The sequence below is a fragment of the Podarcis filfolensis genome (assembly GCF_964270895.1).
Source record: "Podarcis filfolensis genome assembly, chromosome: 3".
NCBI classification, from domain to species: domain Eukaryota; kingdom Metazoa; phylum Chordata; class Lepidosauria; order Squamata; family Lacertidae; genus Podarcis; species Podarcis filfolensis.
Genome location: NC_139606.1, coordinates 120,220,277 through 120,239,619, shown reverse-complemented (window position 1 = coordinate 120,239,619; position 19,343 = coordinate 120,220,277). Strand labels below are relative to the sequence as shown.

The window sequence follows — 19,343 nt, the reverse complement described above, 5'->3', positions numbered from 1 at the left end:
TTCTCTAAGCACCATGTAGATACTTTTTGAACCTCCCCCCGTATGCTGATTCATCTCCACCTGCAATTAGGCCCTTTATGGTGGTATCATCTGCAAACTTAATAATTACTGTGGATGGATCAGATGATATGCAGTCATATGTGTACAATGAGTACGGGTAGGAAAGAACCAGATGCACAAATATAGGAATGGGGGGATGGGGCCACCTGGCTTGCCAGCAGGACATGTGAAAAGGGTTTAGGAGTCTTAGTGGATCACAAGCTTAACATGAGCCCACAGTGTGATGCAGCAGCAAAAAAGGCGAATTCTGCATCAACAGAAGATAGAATCAGGTTCTGGGATGACTTTCACAGGTTGGAGAACTGGGCCAAAACCTAACGAACTAGTCTTTTCTGTTATGGTTCCCAGGCAGTAGGCCTGAAACTTACATCGGGGTTATGTTTTGGGGGTCTGTGCACAAAGGCAAAGCCAGGAAGATCCCCGGAATTGTGCCTCTGCAACCATTCTCACCTGCTCAAAGCCATTCCTGTGACGTTAACATATGAGAGTTCTGGAGGTGAATTAGTTAAACAAGTTACCCAATCAGAACCCAGGGGGGTGGAGTCAGAGGGACTATAAAATCAGCTCGTTGGGAGTTGGGTGGTTGGTTGGAGGGGGAGTGAATTGGGATAGAGTCTGTGGGTAGGTTGAGTTAGTGTAGAGAAATAAGCTGAGTCAGGAACAACTAGGAGCTAGGAAGACAAGTAAATATCTGAGAGGTGGTTTAGTGAGTGAGAGCAGGTAGCGGAAGTTATAGGTCTGGATAGGCACCCCATGATTGTAATTGACAGATACCGTTTATGAAACCACACGCTTGTTAAACTGCAATAAATAAACAGAAGTTTATGTTCCAGTTTAACCCTGACTGGACTCAGTATTGTCCCAGGTAGGGCCTGGGTGGTGGCAGCGAGAAATAAAGTGGTGGCACAGGGATCAATAGACAGTGAAACGTCCGGGGACCCTGTGTGATCACCACAATTCCCACCTGCCCAAATTGGGACACAGGCTCACATTTCCTTCCCAAAGCCTGGTATGCCTTTGCCCGGCTTTGGGAAGCAGGACGGAGGTCTCCAACTCTCATGCCTGTTTCTCAATGCTGCTGCCACTGCGGGAGCTGCTTCCGGGGTCCCCATCCTCAGGCCCCATGAAATCTAGGTACCCCAGGACAGAAGCAGAGCCCAGAGTGCCTCCAAGGAAAGCAGGGCAGTCCTGCTTAAAATGGGGCAATTGGAAGGTATGTTGCTGGCCTCTGAGATGCTCATGCTAAGGCCCTGAGATGCTTCTGCAAGATCTTGCAGGGCTGTCCGAGATCTCTCAAGATCTCACGATGGCTCTGCAAGTTCTTGCAGGAGCATCCCAGGATCCTGAAATGATCTTCCCAGAGATTAGTAAGTAAAAAGCTCTTTAAAAGCTCTTTCAATCACAGGGAAACCTAGTGCAGAAAGAACTTCTTTAACCCTCCATCTTGCTTTCTGAGTTCTGGAAGCTTTCGTAAGATATGGTTCAGCCCCTTTCAATGGGTTTTCCCTGTTCTCTGGCCCTCTTTCTATCTATCTATCTATCGATCGATTGATTGATTGATTGATGAAGTAGAGATCACATAAATAAATGGCGCAGAGGTTTCGGGTCTACTGTAAGTTGTGTGGATGGAGGAATCTCCAAGTATCTCACCTGCCAAAAACACAACTCCTTCTTCCATCTCACTCTTTGAAAGCGGACTACGTCTTCTCCATCTGCTGCACTGTTTGCCCATTTAAGAGTGGACTTTGTTTTCTTTTCTTTACATCTGTGGATTCGTCCTGTCCTGTCCGTCCTTCTGTCTGTCTGTCTGTCTGTCTGTCTGTCTGTCTCTCTTTCCGCCCTGTCTCCATCTTCTCAGCTTCCTTACGACGACGAAGAGATCAGGCGGGCCCTGCTGGCGGTCCATGATCCGTGCGTGCCGCAGATCAAGGTGCTTCCCAGATTGCCATGGCCAAAAGAAAAGCCCTTTGTGATGCTCTCATTCCTCTTAGCTGGGGGCCTTGCCTTGTATTACAGGATACCCTGATTTGATTTTTGTTATTCTTATTTTGCCCTTTGCATTATCTTGCTGTCGTCCTCTTATCTGCATGAACCAAACTAGGTCAAGTTCTGCTTGTCTCACAACCCACCTGTCCTGCTCTCCCTCCCTTGACTTTTTCCATCCGTGACTCACTCACAAATCACGGAGCGGGCCCTTGGGCATGTGGGTAACCTCCGAAGGAGCTGTCCTGCACATCCTCTGGAAAAAAATGTCAGCTCAGCCCACCAATCACCCTTTCTTCCCCAAAATGTTGGCACCTCTCAGAAATCACCAGCATGCTCAAAATCTCTCTGCCTGCCTCTTGGAGCTATTAGAAACCTGCATGGTTGTAATAGTGATTCAGAGATGTACAGTTTCCAATGCGAAATTTCCACCCGGATCACAGAATTAATGTTGATTATACTTTTGGGCACTTCACAAAGCACCGTGTTGGTAGTTTCTGCTCAAATATCAGAAAGAAACAACGTTGGGAAAAGTGGCTTCCATTTCAGCTTGGAGTCCTTCTCCCTGAATCAGGGCTCACCTGAGTGGTACATGTTTGTACCAGGCTGCTGCCAATCCATCCATTGGCACCTGTGAAATGACTCAGGAAATATCCCCGGGGAATGCACTAGATCAGGGTTTCCCAAACTTGGGTCTCCAGCTGTTTTTGGACTACAACTCCCATCATCCCTAGCTAACAGGACCAGTGGTCAGGGATGATGGGAATTGTAGTCTCAGCCATCCCAACATGGAATCCATCATTCCGCTTCCCCACAGCAACCACGTTGTGCAGTGCTCAGCGCTTTTTTCTGGGGAGATACAGGGGTACACATACCACTAAACATTTTTTGAATCTTTGTACTTTTGTCCATTTACTCTATTTCTTTTCCCCGGTGTGAACTATAAAATGGTGGTTTTTCTTGAGTCAAAATGAGAGTCCCCTTAAACATTATTTTTTGAAAACAAAAAGCACTGGCAATGCCACACACCCCATGCCAGCCATCTTGTAACTGGCACCCATGGCACATTCTCAACATTCATTCCAAATGAGCCCTCTGCACCCCTCCCGAAAAGGTTGGCAACCCCCTACCCTACATGTTCCTTGAGTACCAGTCTTCGTTTCAAAGACTCGGGCAAAACACTGGACCCAAATTTTCTGAGTCACGCAGTAAAGGATGAAGAGTTGACGTACTCTATCCAAAAACGTGACTTTGGGCTTACCTTATTCAAAGCAGGGGTTCTAGACTCCCCCACGTAGCAGTGCATGAATGGGATGGGTTAACTTTCCAAGGGTGAACGAAAGCATCATGGCGGTTGGCAAATGTGTGTTTGTGTGTGAGAGAGAGAGAGATTGCTAAAGGAACAGATTTGACCTGCCGTCCTTCTCTCTTGCAGATTGGCCCAGCCGGGAAGTCAGAGCTGCCTCCCATTGACGGCCCCACGGACATGGATCGGGGCCCCATCCTGCCTGTGCCTTTGGGAATCCGCCCTGTGTTGAGCAAATACAGAGTGGAGGTAAGCTTAAAACCTTGGCGCTGTGCTTCCTGCATGATGGGCGGTTGGACTGGTGCTTCCAAGGAATGATGATAATAATAATAATAATTTATTATTTGTACCCCGCCCATCTGGCTGGGTTTCCCCAGCCACTCTGGGCGGCTTCCAACAAAGATTAAAAATACATTAAAATGTCACACATTAAAAACTTCCCTAAACAGGGCTGCCTCCAGATGTCTTCTAAACGTCAGGTAGTTGTTTATCTCTTTGACATCTGATGGGAGGGTGTTCCACAGGGTGGACGCCACCACCGAGAAGGCCCTCTGCTTGGTTCCCTGTAGCTTTGCTTCTCGCAGTGAGGGAACCGCCAGAAGGCCCTCGGAGCTGGACCTCAGGGTCCGGGCAGAACGATGGGGGTGGAGAGCTCAGTTGGTTAGAGTGTGGTGCTGGTAACACCAAGATTGCAGGTTCGATCGCCATACGGGACAGCTGCATATTCCAACATTGCAGGGGGTTGGACTAGATCAGGCATGGCCAAACTTGGCCCTCCAGATGTTTTGGGACTACAACTCCCATCATCCCTAGCTAAAAGGACCAGTGGTCCGGGGTGATGGGAATTGTAGTCCCAAAACATCTGGACGACCATGTTTGGCCATGCCTGAACAGGGTCCTGTCAGACATGGCTGGGTCTCTCCTTTCCTGGTAGCATCAAGGATCAAGGAAGAAACAAGAAAGTTCATATTTATGGTTTTATTCAGTCATTGTGGTGCAAGACAAGGATTACAGTCCTTAATCGCATTGTGACGTTGCTCACTCTCTGAGCTCCTCCTCTTCTTTCCCCAACAACAGTCCTTGGCTCTACGGGGGCCCCAGTAGTCAAAGTCGTTGAGCCCCTTGCTCTTGAACTCTAATTGAGCGATGAGTTCTTGGGGATGGTGGCTCTTCTCTGCTTTCCAAGGAAGTCTGCTATCAGCGCTCCCCTTCCTTCTCTTCCAGCTCTGAGTTCTGCTGCAATTCAATCCTGTCTCCCTCTTCTCTTGAAACTGATGGAGAAGGGGGGGTGATCCCCATCACTCCCTCTCCTCCTCCAAGGGAAGCGGAGGAAAAGGAGGGAGCGATCCCCAGTGCTCCTCTTCAGTCCAGACCCTGACTGGTCCCTTCGCCCGACTCCAAAATTCTTTGCTGTTTAGTTGTTTAGTCATGTCCGCCTCTTCGTGGCCCCCTGGACCAGAGCATGCCAGGCCCTCCTGTCTTCCACTGCCTTCTGCAGTTTGGTCAAACTCATGCTGGTAGCTTCGAGAACACTGTCCCACCATCTCGTCCTCTGTCGTCCCCTTCTCCTTGTGCCCTCCATCTTTCCCAACATCAGGGTCTTTTCCAGGGAGTCTTCTCTTCTCATGAGGTGGCCAAAGTCTTGGAGCCTCAGCTTCAGGATCTGTCCTTCCAGTGAGCACTCAGGGCTGATTTCCTTCAGAATGGAGAGATTTGATCTTCTTGCAGTCCATGGGACTCTCAAGAGTCTCCTCCAGCACCATAATTGAAAAGCATCAATTCTTCTGTGATCTACAATTTTATAATTCTAGACGAGGGTGGTGCTGCGGTCTAAACCACTGAGCCTCTTGAGCTTGCTGATCAGAAGGTTGGCGGTTCGAATCCCCACGATGGGGTGAGCTCCCGTTGCTCGGTCCCAGCTCCTGCCAACCTAGCAGTTAAAAAGCACACCCAAAAGGGCAAGTAGATAAATAGGTACCACTCCAGCGGGGAGGTAAACAACGTTTCGGTGTTCTGTTGCGCCAGAAGCGGCTTAGTCCTGCTGGCCACATGACCCAGAAAAACTGTCTGCGGACAAAAGCCGGCTCCCTCGGCCTGCAAAGCGAGATGAGCGCTGCAACCCCAGAGTCGCCTTTGACTGGACTTAACTGTCAGGGGTCCATTACCTTTACCTTTTTATAATTCTAGATCTTGTTCTGGGGACTGAGAGACCTGAAGCGTGTGAACTTGGCCCAGGTGGATCGGCCTCGAGTGGACATCGAATGTGCCGGGAGGGGAGTCCAGTCGTCCCTCATCCAGAATTACAAGAAAAACCCCAATTTCAGCACCTTGGTCAAATGGTTTGAAGTGGTGAGTATCTTCATACTGCAGATACACCCTTAAGACAGGATTTGCAAGCAAAAAGACAATGGGAAGGCTTTTCCCATTTGCCTCCCTTCCTGCAGAGGAATATTTGAGGTCACTGGATGACTAAAAATGGCTCCAGGATTGCTCTCCTGACACGTGGTTTATATAATGTATGTGTTTGCCTTGCGCGTTTATGAGCACTTAATTTATATTTAAGACCTTAGAATTCTTATGACATGAGGAACAGTTGAAGGAGTTGGGGATGTTTAGCCAGGAAAAGAGGAGACTGCTTTGGAGGCTGTTATGCAGAGGTTGGATGGACACCTGCCAGGGATTTTTTAGCTGAGATTCTAGCATTGCAGGGGGCTGGACTAGATTACCCTTGGGGGTGTCTTCCAAACACTCCATTTCAACTTAAAACATTTCCCCCGACCTGACTGGAAGAATCCGCGACCAGAAAGAAGAGGAGTTTCAAGAGGACTGGAGGAAATTTAAGGACTATTTGAATAAATATTGTAATATAAAAAATGAGAAATTACCTGAAAGAAAGAAACAAATAGGCCTAGGATTAAATTAAGTTATAATCAAATAAATGGGATTTAGAATATTAAGAAATGTGAATAAGATGGACTATAATTGGAAATTGTTTTAGTTCAATAATGATATTGGAAAGCTGTTACTTTCAACTACAAAGAAACTCAGAAGGGAGGGACTAGAGGAAGTCAAACAAAATGTTTAAAAGGTTGGATTTGTAAAGAATTGCTATTGTTTATCGGTTTATTGTTCCATTTTTTTCTTTCGTTCATTGATGTATTTTTCTTTTTTCTGTTTTTGTGTGTTATTCTGCCTTGTGGTTTTTGTTGCTATTGTGGAAAATCTAATAATTTAAAAAAAAAAATAAAAAAAATAAAACATTTCCCCAGAGCGGCAGTAAGCTCAGCCAATCAGATCTCATCTTTCTAAATTTGGGACCAATGAGGGCATTGGAACAAGGAGGGGGTGGCTGAGATGACCCTGAAGACACCAGAGATCTGTTGATTCCTCCCCTCCCCCTCCCCCTCCCCCAACCATTATAAGACCCCTGGCCAAATCCTACCTTTGCATTTGGCGCCTTGCAGGATCTTCCTGAGAACGAGCTTCTTCATCCTCCCCTGAACATCCGCGTTGTGGATTGCCGCGCTTTCGGACGTTACACCCTCGTGGGAAGCCACGCTGTGAACTCCCTGAGGAAATTCATCTACAGACCTCCAGATAAGAAAGCCCAGCACTGGAGCACAGCAGGTAGTCCCAGAGGGAGGGAGGGAAGGTGATGTTATGGGGTCCGGGAGATGGGGCCTCTCTGAGGCTTTCCCAAAGTAAAGTGTTGTAAATAAAAATATGCCCTTTTCCCTTATGGGGTATCCAAGAGCCCATATAGAGTCCTTACATAGGTTCCCTATTGGTAGGAGAAAATAACAGAGGCCAACCAGAGAATATTTGAGAAGCAAAGCAGCTAGTAAGCTTGATCTTTATTGATCTGTTGCAACAGGGTACTCCCCTCACACGCAGGAGAGGAAGAGGACCCCCCAAAAATGCTGTGCAAGGGCTTATAAAGACTTTTGAAATTCCCATCCTCTAGATCAAGACCACCCCCAGAAACATTATGCATTCATCACAGAAGGGGTGTAACCTAAGACCACCCCTCAGATAAGGCGGTCTAAAACAGAACATTTGCATGTTGTTTTCTCCTGTCGCTTTGTTTATTTCCTGTCTGGCAGGTTACTTGATTGGATTTCTTGGGGAGCCTGGGCAGTCTTTTGTAATGATAAGGCTCACACCCTTATTCAAACACAGATTAAGACAGGATTTGTGAAGGAAGAGACAATGGGGAGGCTTTTCCATTTTGACCATGCAGAGAAACATTTACTCAGTTTAGGAATCAAAATGGTTCCAGGTTGGCTTTCCTGTGCTGATCTATGTACGTGTGGTTATGAACGTTGCCATATATCTAAGACCATAAAGTTCCTATCACAAAAGGAAGGATTGAACTCTGATTAATAAGAATACACACAGAGACTTGAACCAGCAAGACTCTGGGAAGGGTGCGTATAATAATCTCTCTCCCTCTACCCCTCGGCCCAGGTCATTTTATTCACAAAAGAACTTTTTACAGAGAACCAATCAGATTTCTTCTGAGCATTTCAACAAACCCCACTGGGAACAAAGTTAAACCACCAAAACTAATTAAGCATGGGGTGTGAGGGACACGGGTGGCGCTGTGGGTAAAACCTCAGCGCCTAGGACTTGCCGATCGCATGGTCGGCGGTTCGAATCCCCGCGGCGGGGTGCGCTCCCGTCGTTCGGTCCCAGCGCCTGCCAACCTAGCAGTTCGAAAGCACCTCCGGGTGCAAGTAGATAAATAGGGACCGCTTACCAGCAGGAAGGTAAACGGCGTTCCGTGTGCTGCGCTGGCTCGCCAGATGCGGCTTGTCACGCTGGCCACGTGACCCGGAAGTGTCTGCGGACAGCGCTGGCTCCCGGCCTCTAGAGTGAGATGAGCGCACAACCCTAGAGTCTGGCAAGACTGGCCCGTAAGGGCAGGGGTACCTTTACCTTTACCTTTACAAAGGAGTGCATTTGGCAATCCCGGGAGGTGATAAACAAGCAATATACATGATAAGAAGGATGGTCAGGAGGACAGCGATCATTATCACCTTCAGGTGAGATCTGTTTCCTGGCCCTAAGATTAACATATCAGAAAAGCTGCATCAAAGAAAGTTGCCCACTGTCTTTGATGACCCAGGATGCCTGCCTGGCAAAGCAACCGGCAATGTAAGTAACTGGCCAAGAAAGAGAAATGGAACAGGGATGCAGGGGTGTGGAATGATCAAAAATCATATCAAAATAGTTTAAACCCAGTCAACACAATGCTTTCATTGCTGACACAGGTGGTTTACTCTATATTTGTTATAATTCCTCATAGCAATCCCACCTGATCACTACACACCTCTGGTGTGAACTAAGTGTGTAACTTGGAACAGGGAACGGCCAGTACAGTCATACCTCGTGTTGCGTTTGCTTCAGGTTGAGCATTTTCAGGTTGCGTCCCGCGGTGACCCGGAAGTACCGGAAAGGGTCACTTCTGGGTTTCGCTGATCACGCATGTGCAGATGCTCAAAATGACATCACACGCATGTGCAGAAGTGGCAAATCGCGACCCGTGCACGTGCAGATGCAGGTTGCGTTCTGTTCAGGTTGCAAACAGGGCTCCGGAACAGATCCCATTTGCAACCAGAGGTACCACTGTACATGATAAATGGTCGGTCTTTAGGGTCTTGGCTTGCTAGACAGGAGGGTGTGGGGCAGAATGCTATTTAATGAGCCCGCTTTGTAGTTAAGAAACTGAGCTCCATGAGTAGCAGGTCCTGGTTCAAATCCCAAAGGACCTAGGAAATTGCTTGGGTAACCTTAAGCAAATCACTGTTTCTGACGTTGTTTCTCCCCACAGCCCCACATCTGAAATAATGTGGGAATGTTCAGGGTGGCAGGGAGGGAACCGCCAGAAGGCCCTCGGAGCTGGACCTCAGTGTCCAGGCTGGACGATGGGGGTGGAGACACTCCTTCAGATCTACTGGACTGAGGCCATTTAAGGCTTTAAATGTCAACACGAATACTTTGAATTGTGCTTGGAAACATACTGGTCCGCAGGGGTTCAAATGGCAAGGAAGCAGATTCTGACCCAACATTAGAGAGGACTTTCTGACAGCAAGCACTGTTCGATGGTGGAACGGTTTCCCTTGGAAGGTGGTTGACTCTCCTTCCTTGGAGGTTTTTAAGCCAAGGTTGGATGGCCACCTGTCATGGATGCTTCAGCTGAGATGCCAGCATCTCAGGGGGTTGGGCTAGATGACCCTCAGGGTCCCTTCCAACCCTAGTCTATGGTTCTATTTCAATTCTATGGTTTATGAAATACAAAGTGCTGGGATTATAGCTGAGCCTGGGAACATCCGTAACACAAAAGTTCTTGTGCATTCAACATTTTTGTGTGCTTATTCTCATCCCTGCAAGCTTTCTCTCTGAAACTTGAAGGTGTTCTCTCTCCAGTATTTTCTTCTCCATTTTCCCAGTCGTTTTTTCTTCCTTTTATCACGCCTTCTGGGAGGGATGTAAGAAGGAGGCAGCTATCTCTGTCCTGTCTTGGTCACAATCAGGGCTTTTTCTGAACCACAACAGGTCGTTTTTTGCCAAATGCTATGTTATTCGTCTAGCTGTCCACTCGTTGATATAATTGACATAACTATCTGCACAATCTGCATAAATTGGGGATTTCACGTAATTCATGCCATGATTATTTCCAAAACATTTGTTTCGTTGCAAAGGGAACACAATTTGAATGGGGGAGGGGAGGATGTAATTTATTTATTCATTTCACATAAAGTTTATATAACACTCAAAGTGATTTACAAAGCAATCAAAACAATACAATTATTAGTAAAAAGAATTAAAAGATTGTTTTTTTTAAAAGCAGTAAACTAAAAACATATCAGCTTTCTAGAAGTCTGAGTAGGCTTGTCTAAATAAAAATGTTTTTCCGCAAATGTTACTCGTGGATGCTACTGGTGCAGAGATGGAAACAAGATAAAGTCCCTACCAGAGAATTATGGCAGACCAAGCTGATGGATTATACAAAAATGGCTAAAATGAATCAGAAATCAGGAAGACCAAAAATTTAATAAGGAATGGGAAAAATTCGTAATTTATCTTAAAAACCATTGTAAAATCGTAAAACCCACTTAAAATCGTTAGTAGGATTGGAAAAACACTTGTAGTTTAATGGTGTATTTTGGACACAATGGAGAGGTAGAAGATTTGGGTTATCATAAAAGATGCAGGAGGAAACGATTAACCAAAGGACCCACAAAGGGAGGAGAAAAGTCCAGGAGATTCTTTGGAATCTTGTTTATATGCTGTATGCTGGATATGTGACACTGAAATTTTAATCCGGAATTAATTTTTTTATAAAAAATGTTTTTATAAGGCTCTAAAAAGAGTACACAGAAGGTACCTGCTTGATATCACTAGGCAGGGAGTTCCAAAGATGTGGAATGGGTATTATGTGGCACCAGTAAGATGGAAGGTGTCAGGAAGGCATATTTGGGGCAAGGCCACCAGGTAAACAGGTATTGTTCACAGACTGAAAAAACCACCAACTATCTGTCGGAGCCTCCGCTACGACCGAGCTGGAAAAGCTCATCCTCCAGTCCTTTGAAATCGTCTCCGACGATGATTAACGACCTGAGCCTCTGATAAGTCTCCAGGCACTTTCCCTCATTACGCAGAGTATCCAGCAGCAGGGAAGGACGAGAAAATATGAGCTACATCGCAAAGGGTTTTATTTCTAGTTATGCAGACAGAAAAGAAATATACATGCTCTCTCTGTGAAAGCAAACCAGTAACATCACATCCGTCTCCTGTCTTCCGTAAGACTTCCAACAGTCTGGAATCCCAGGAATGTAAACAGAGTCTTGTGACTCCAAGCACTGCACAGTGGCATAAACAGAAACTAACACTATCCACGGGATTGACTTCCATTCTGGACACAGGGCAAATAAGCAAACACTTTCTGTTTCTGTTTCCGTTGGAATTCTCCAGAATCTCTGCCTTCTGGCTACCTCTGTCCTAAAACAATTCTCTTCTTCTTCTTCTTCTTCTTCTTCTTCTTCTTCTTCTTCTTCTTCTCTCCCTTTCCCTCTTTTTCTGGGCTTGGTTCTCTTTCTCTGTCCTCTGCCCAGCTAAGCTCATGAGTGCCTATGTAGCCCTGGCCAACGGTGGACCCATCTCTCACCCCACAGGGGAAATCGTGGTTAACATGGAGCCCGAGGCCCCCATCAAGAAGATGGAAACCATGGTCAAGCTGGAAGCGGTAAGTGGCAGGGCTGTGGGAATGTTCAGGGTGGCAGGAGAGAATATACTGTTTATTAATATCCTTCCTAACTTGTGCTAGCAAGTTCCTTTACTTAGCAGAGTTTACATCCCCCTTTTTACATGCACAGCAGATAGCTGGCTGCAGGCTGGTGTGAGCCTCTCACAAGTATACAATTCAGTCTGTCTCAGATTGAATTGTACGTTCCTGGTAAGTTCCCTTAAATCCCTCTTAAAAGAATAAAGACACCACAATCTTATTCAAAGCCAATAAAAGAAGTTTACTCACATCAGTTCACAGTTGGATTCCTGAAGGCAGACTTAGTTACAAAGATGTACATGTGAATCTACCCCATTTGGGGGAATAATCCCAGTGCTTCTGCTAGCTGAGAACCAGCAGAGCAGTCCTAGCTAGAAGCTGGTCAAACGAAGAAGGAAATGAAAAAGAGAGAGGTGTGCTGCATAACTCTTCCTTTTGTTACCTGGACAGGTAAGGTCATGCCCACCTCTACTCATATGCAAAAGGAAGGATGCTCCAGCCAGGAGAAACAGGACCAAACATCCTCTTGCATGTCCACTCTAGGAAAACGTTCCTTTTTAACCAGGCCTTTGGTTGACCTGATTGACATCCTACACCCTTTTTAAATGTGGCTCATTTTTGGGGGGGCGAGGGTGTTATTGTTCTTATTTTTATTTTGTATATTGCGATCTTTTCTGTGAGCTGCCCTGAGACCTCTGGGTATAGGGCGGTATATAAATTCAAGAAAGAATAATAAGAATAATAATAATCCTGGGAAACAGCTTTGACTGGCCGGCTAAACAATGTTTTGTGCATCTGCATGTAACCGTGCCCTTTTCTAAAATGTATTTATTGGTGTGTGCTTGTTGGCATCCTTTGGGGGTTGAGATGCCAGCTGCCTAGCCCCCAGCTGGATCATGCCCTTCCAGCCGTGACGAACCCCTGATCTCTGGTGCGATGTAAATCAGCGACTCAGACTTCAAAGCCTGAGCACACTATATCAGCAGAGCATACTGCGCAAACAGAAGAGGCGTGAGGCTTGTGGAAGCATACTAACAAGCTATGGATTTACGAAGCATAAATCAGGACAAAAGAAACATGTTGTCTCTCTTTTCGTCTCCTCAGAGAGAGAGTCAAAAGCAAAAGCTATACACAGCAGAAGTTCCCAGCAAACTGTGCTGGAATGTAAACAGACATGTGACACGTAACAGTTCCATGTCCGCAACTAAAGATGGAATTGAAATTTCGAACAGAGCTTTTCTCTTTGTAAATTTAACAAAGCACAAAATAAAATAAAATTGGGATTAAGAGGTTTTCTCAGGACGAGAGAAGGCATGTTTGCTGTGTCCCGTTGGGTAAGTGGTGGTGGCCCTGACCCTCCTTCTGTTGGGAAATGCTCTGGGTGGGGGAGAATGGAAGATCGAGGAGCGTCAGTTGCGGGGAAGAGTGAGGAATGTCCTTATTTTTTATCTGGGAAATGTTGGAGTGTATGCAAACTGCAGGCCTGCTTTTCTCTTTGTAACTGTGGCTTCTTCTTCTTCCTTCCCCTCTCCTTTCCCCGGAGGCAGAACTCTGATGCGGTCGTGAAAGTGGATGTGGTAAGTGACTGATGCGCCATTCCTGGCTCTGTGGTGACTGTCAGGAACATGCCCCGCCCCCAGACCTCAGCGGAAGAGTCAGTCTCAGAAATTGAGCTGAGCAAGCAAGGGCCTGACTCTGTAGATGGGAGCTGTCTGAATTTAGAGAGGACAGTCCGGCCCCCCTCCTTCCCAGGGAACAAGCTGCTAGCTCCCAAGGAGAGGAAGAGTTGGAAGTTGGTCCAAGCATTGCCAGGCAACCAGCTGATAAGCTAGGTTCGGAGGCTGTGTCTTTTGGGGAAGAGACAGGCAGTGACGGTGGCTCAGGGCCCTGCACTGCCTGAAACGGAAGCTTGGGGCTTGCGTCCGCCAGGTGGACTCTGTGGGCAGCTTGCAGGACCCCTCTGGACGGATTGACGCAGCCCCCCCTCACACATCACCGTGCTACCCCTATGGGCAAATTGCCATGCCACCCCCATGCGTAGATCTCCCTGCCCCCATGCACGGATCACTCCGCCCCTGCTGCTCTGGGTGCCAGAGCAGCTAGCTATGCCCCTGGAGATAGGCCAGTCATGCGGTCCCCAAACAAGGAGATTGGAGAGGCTCAGAGAGAAACAGAAGGGAAGGAGTAGAAAGGTGGGATTTTGGCATTCTTCCTGTTTGGGGAGGGACGATGAATCAGACTGAGCAACTTCTCCTTATGAGAGCAGGCAAGAAGGCCATGCTCTGGATGTGTTTTTCCTTGTAAATAAACTACATAAAACTGACAGGGAGTTGTTGCTGCTTATCCGACTGCTTGCTTGCCAGAGATCATTATAGTGACGACAGAGCTCTTGCGCATGCTTTTGCTAGCTGTCAATCCAAGGCCTTTCTCCCCGGGCACCGAGGGCTGAATTAAACCGAGCGTCATGCCACACATTTAAAGCACTATGATCCCACGACGGGCATAAGAAAATCCTGCTGGATCAGGCCAATGGCCCAAATAGTCCAGCATTCTGTTCTCACTTTTAATGTTTTGTTTTATTTCAAGATTCAAAGTTATGCTTTATCACTCAACGGTTATGATCCTGTTCTGCAATACTAATGACTTCCCGTCCACCCAACTTCAATGCTTATCATCACGATTACATACAATTGTGTTTTAAAACTTCCATCATATCCACTTTCACCCTTTTAAAACAGATTTCTTATACGGTGGTACCTTGGTTGCCTTAATCCATTCTGGGAGTCCATTCGACTCCTGAAACCATTCAAAAACCAAGACACGGCTTCCCATTGGCTGCAGGAGTTTCCTGCACCCAATCAGAAGCCGCAGAAGCCATGTTGGACGTTTGGCTTCAGAAAAACGTTCGAAAACCAGAACCTCTGACCGCGTCTCTGTCACCCTCCTCTTCCCCATTATTTTGCAGTCGGAAGAAGAGAAGGAGAAGAAGAAGAAAAAGAAGAAGAAAGGGGGTGCAGAGGAGGAGGAGGACGATGAGCCTGACGAGAGCATGCTGGACTGGTGGTCCAAGTATTTTGCTTCCATCGAGACGATGAAGGAGGTGAGTGGTTGGCAGGTGGCGATCAAGAGAAGCTGGTGCAAAATATGGAGCCGGAAGCCACACTGCAGCCTTCTTAGAGTTTACCGACTGGTGGGGTCTGCATTGCTCCCGGGAGGGAGAAAGGAAGTCAAATGACACCGAGGTTGATTCTGAGAAAGAGTTTATTCTGCTCTCCAGATAGCAGAAGGCACTTGTGTGGTCAGTCCACAGCAAGTCCAAAGAAATGAGAAATTTCATGCAGTATATATATCCTCCAGGCACCCTCTTCCCCCTTCCCCAGGAATCCAATCACGTCAGCTTATACACGTAAGTAGACATCCATGACCATAAACAGATGTTCCTGTTCTGGTACTCTTGACCATAAAAGGTTGTTTCTGTTCCTGTTCCTCTACTCTTATCTTGGGGAAAGAAGAAGGTCACCAACTCTAAGAGAACTCCTGGTGCCGTTTCCGGGTCTCTTGTCAGACCTGACAAGGTCTGTGCATCTTTGTGGTCAGGATGTAAGATAAGACCCAGATGTGCCATCCCTGTTCCACTCGGAACTGGCAAGGCCATCCATTGCTGTCACGGACTGATAAAGGAGAGGGCTTTGAGCACTTGTTTATACAGCTGGCTTTCTGTTTATACATTGACTCAAGTGCTCAAGTTAATGCATTTTAGAAATGCTCCCTTGGAGAAGGAAAATGGGGATTCTGGGTCCTGTTTCAGACTGACTGCACAGAAACCCATTCCTTCAACACAAGAGCCGTTCTCCCATTCTGCAAAACAAAGCTAATTCTAATTCCGGACGAGATATACTTGGCTCTTCCCGTATTGTTAGGCCCGCTTGGTCACGTGCCACCAAATTCCTCCGGGGCTTCTGTGCAATGAATGCTGCCGGAACAACCACATCGCAGCATGCATTGCAAGGAGTTGGACTGGATGGCCTCTTGGTCCCTTCCAACTCTACAATTCTACGATTCTATAATTCAGTGCCCTTCTAGGCTGTGTATTCTAGGGTTCAGCAAACTTTTTCAGCAGGGGGCCGGTCCACTGTCCCTCAGACCTTGTGAGGGCCAGAGTATATTTTGGAAAAATAATTTTAAAAAATGAATGAATTCCTATGCCCCATAAATAACCCAGAGATGCATTTTAAATAAAAGGACACATTCTACTCATATACAAACACGTTGATTTCTGGACTGTCCGCGAGCCGGATTGAGAAGGCGATTGGGCCGGATCCGGCCCCTGGGCCTTAGTTTGCTTACCCATGGTGTATTCTGTGATATGGAAGGGCTGCCTTAGCTGTGATTGTGGCATTCTTTTGTGATGATAAATACTTAATTCCTGAGTCCAGGTCACAGGCTCACCCTATTCATACCCAAATGTGCCCTTAAGGCAGGATTTGTGAGGACAGAGACAACGGGTGAGGCTTTTCCCATTTCCTTCCAAACTGCAGAGGAATATTTGAGGTCACTGAAAGAGTAAAAATGGCTTTAGAATTGTTCTCCTGTACTATTTCAGACACGTGGTTTATATACTTATGTATGCGTTTGCCTTGTACATTTATGAACATTTATTTCATATATATATATATATGACCTTAGAAGTCCTATAACATTGTTTGTGACCTTCCTTTAATTTCCTTTTTCTAGCTGCTTCGACAGCAGGAGGCGGCTGCGGCCGAAGCGGAGGAGAAGGACGAGATGGATATGTCTGAGGGTAATTTTTTGGAAATCTGGAGTTCAAAGAAACGAAAGGTGGATTAGACAGGAGAGTTAACCCCCCCCCAAACAACCTGTAATGTTTGGGGAATTCAAACTACAAGGAAAGCCCCACTCACTGACAGAGCCTGCACCTTCCACAGCTGGAGAGCAGGCAGAAATTAACAGGTCAAGCCTTCCTTCTCACTGCAGCTGAAGGAACAGGCAGCTCTTCACCTCTGGGCCACTTGATCGGCCATGAAGCTGTTAAAACCAGGGCTCCCTTGAAAGGAGTTTAGCTTTCGTTCCATGCAAAATATCTGCAAACTGCTTCAGGTTTAGCAGAGGACCAGTAAGCGAGGAGGAGAGCAGGGTTTAATTGCTTTGAGATTTGTTTGGGTTCTTTTTTTAAATCAAGCGGTGCATTATTATTATTATTATTATTATTAGCCGCCCTTCGTCACAAGATCTCAGGGCAGTTCACAAAACAATACACAAGATGAGAAACACAAGTCAGTAATTAAAACGAAAACAACAAAACAACTCCCCCACCCCACAGACCCACATAAAAGGCTGTTGTATTAGTATTTATTAAATGTGTAAATGTTCCAAAATTATGAAATAGAGATTTGCCCTCTCCAAATCTCCCCCCCAAAAAACGAGCTCCTCTCCTAGAGATGAAACAAAATGCAAGTACCTGAACTGTAGAAACATTGAGAACCGTTGAAAATGAATTCTCCATTTCAACCTTCGAGTAAACTGTTATGCCATCACATTTTATTTTATTTTAATGCATATGAAAAGAGTTCAGCGCAGGCCCCTTCCATGGCCTCATCTGCAGAGTGTTTGTGCCTCCTTCCATTCCTTCCTCTCTCTCTCTTTGCCAACTGCCCAAAAGCAAAGGTTTGGGCACTTTCTGTCTCCCTCTCTGCATGGTCCTCGACCTCCCTCAGTTTTTCAGTTTTTCTGTCATCAACCCATCACTGGCAAAGAGGCGATGAAAGCTGGCAGAATTGGACTTTGGAGCTGGGCATGTCAGATGTCTTGGGGAAGGCTGGGGGCACTTCTGTGATCCGACACTGTCTGATGCAGAATCAGAAAGTTCCCTCCTCCTGCCTTGAGGTCCCAAGAAAGTGTCAGGAGGAGCAGAAAGTTGTAAAGGGAATGCAACCCAATGTGTACCCCTCTAAACCTCGAAGGAGAGAGAGAGGGGTCAGCAAAGAGGTTAAAGGTACAGGGATAGTTTTGGGGATTTGGGGGGGTCCCATACTCTGCTTAGACCCCGTGCAGACCCTTTTTCTGCAAGCTGAGTTGCACCCAGACTTCCAAGAGAAATCACGAACACCTCCCTCCCAATGAATCGAAGCATTCTGTCCGACTTTGGGGAAGCAGTTTCGTCCCTCTCTTTGGCTGCGGATGAGCAGAACAAAGCAAAAATAGTCTCTTAGCATTGAAAGAGATTTTAATGATCATAGCGGAAGAGCAAATTGTCCATTCTCAGAGCGCAGGTGCTCCCAATTAAGGTTTACCCCCACTTTCCTCCCGAGTCTCTTCCTCATCTTGCAACCTGATCTCGCAACCACTGCGCCTTCTGTGCAGCTACCTTATCTAATCTCCGTGACCTTGGACTGATCGGCTGGACACTTTCCGGCGAACCGGAGTCTGTTAACTCTCTCTCTCCTGGTTCTGCTTCTCCTAGCTGTTCACCACCCAGTTCTTCCCAACTTTTGTCTTCTAACTATGCCCCTCTGCAAACCGCTGTTCCAAATCTATACTGTCCCACTGCCCCCGGGAAGTGTCAGGATCCTGATGGGATGTTAAATAAGTTGGAGTTCCTGTTATTACCAAGAAAAAAGCACACCAAGAACTCTGGCCAGTATAAGTTTCAAAAGTGGGAGTGGTCCCTACTTGCAAATCAACAAAAACTAATCCATTCAAAAGTATGTATTCGGACAAGGATTGCAAACTCAAACTCATAAGGATATGTATAACACAGTAATTCGTTACAGTATTAAAGGTAAGAGTTTATGAGTAGAGATAAGTTCATGTTAGTCCATAGTCAGATTTGACGTGAAGATCTTAGTTTCAATCATTGAGCAGAAGTCAGAAGTCAATTATGGATCAGAAACCAGGACTGTTTCGATATATTCACCTTCATCAGCTGGAAGTATCAAACATTACATGAAAATACATTCAAATTCTAAATTATCATAAATTATAAAACAGTATTACGCAACATTTGGTTCCGTAACTAATTTTTAAGGGGTCGTGTAAGTTTGAAGAATTCGTATAAATATATCCTGTTATTTTCTATGTTTCTCAGAGAAAATGACTGGAAATAACGAATATTAATAATTACATGTGTTGGATCGAATTAAAAACTCTAAAGCAGCATATAATCATATGATTCCTCACCTAAATGGGGGGTAGATCAACGTGTATATTGGGCTTTTCTGTACGTTTGATTTGCAAGTAGGGACCACTCCCACATTTGAAACTCACCGTATTTTTCGCTCTATAAGACGCACCAGACCACAAGACGCACCTAGTTTTTGGAGGAGGAAAACAAGAAAAAAAATATTCGGAATCTCAGAAGCCAGAACAGCAAGAGGGATCGCTGCGCAGTGAAAGCAGCAATCCCTCTTGCTGTTCTGGTTTCTGGGATAGCTGCGCAGCCTGCATTCGCTCCATAAGACGCACACACATTTCCCCTTACTTTTTAGGAGGGAAAAAGTGAGCCTTATAGAGCTAATAATAATAATAATAATAATAATAATAATAATAATAATAATTTATTATTTATACCCCGCCCATCTGGCTGGGCCTCCCCAGCCACTCTGGGCGGCTTCCATAAAAACCAAAAATACAGTAAAATATCACACATTAAAAACTTCCCTGAACATCCCTTAAGATGTCTTCTGAATG

At 46.1% G+C, this 19,343-nt stretch overlaps 1 protein-coding gene across 15 annotated transcripts in view; it reads left to right on the top strand.

Annotated features, from left to right (window-relative positions):
• OTOF (otoferlin) overlaps positions 1-19,343 on the top strand; it is a 186,134-nt gene that overhangs the window by 136,679 nt on the left and 30,112 nt on the right. For 8 of the 15 annotated variants that reach the window (XM_083604719.1, XM_083604709.1, XM_083604716.1 and 5 more), the window contains 8 exons: positions 1,919-1,990; positions 3,479-3,598; positions 5,537-5,698; positions 6,814-6,976; positions 11,467-11,597; positions 13,184-13,213; positions 14,602-14,736; positions 16,371-16,437. In XM_083604719.1, the coding sequence (XP_083460845.1) occupies positions 1,919-1,990; positions 3,479-3,598; positions 5,537-5,698; positions 6,814-6,976; positions 11,467-11,597; positions 13,184-13,213; positions 14,602-14,736; positions 16,371-16,437 (880 nt within the window). Of the gene's footprint in view, positions 1-1,918; positions 1,991-3,478; positions 3,599-5,536; positions 5,699-6,813; positions 6,977-11,466; positions 11,628-13,183; positions 13,214-14,601; positions 14,737-16,370; positions 16,438-19,343 lie in introns of all 15 variants that reach the window. The other 7 variants (XM_083604711.1, XM_083604710.1, XM_083604714.1 and 4 more) reach the window with 4 other exon arrangements.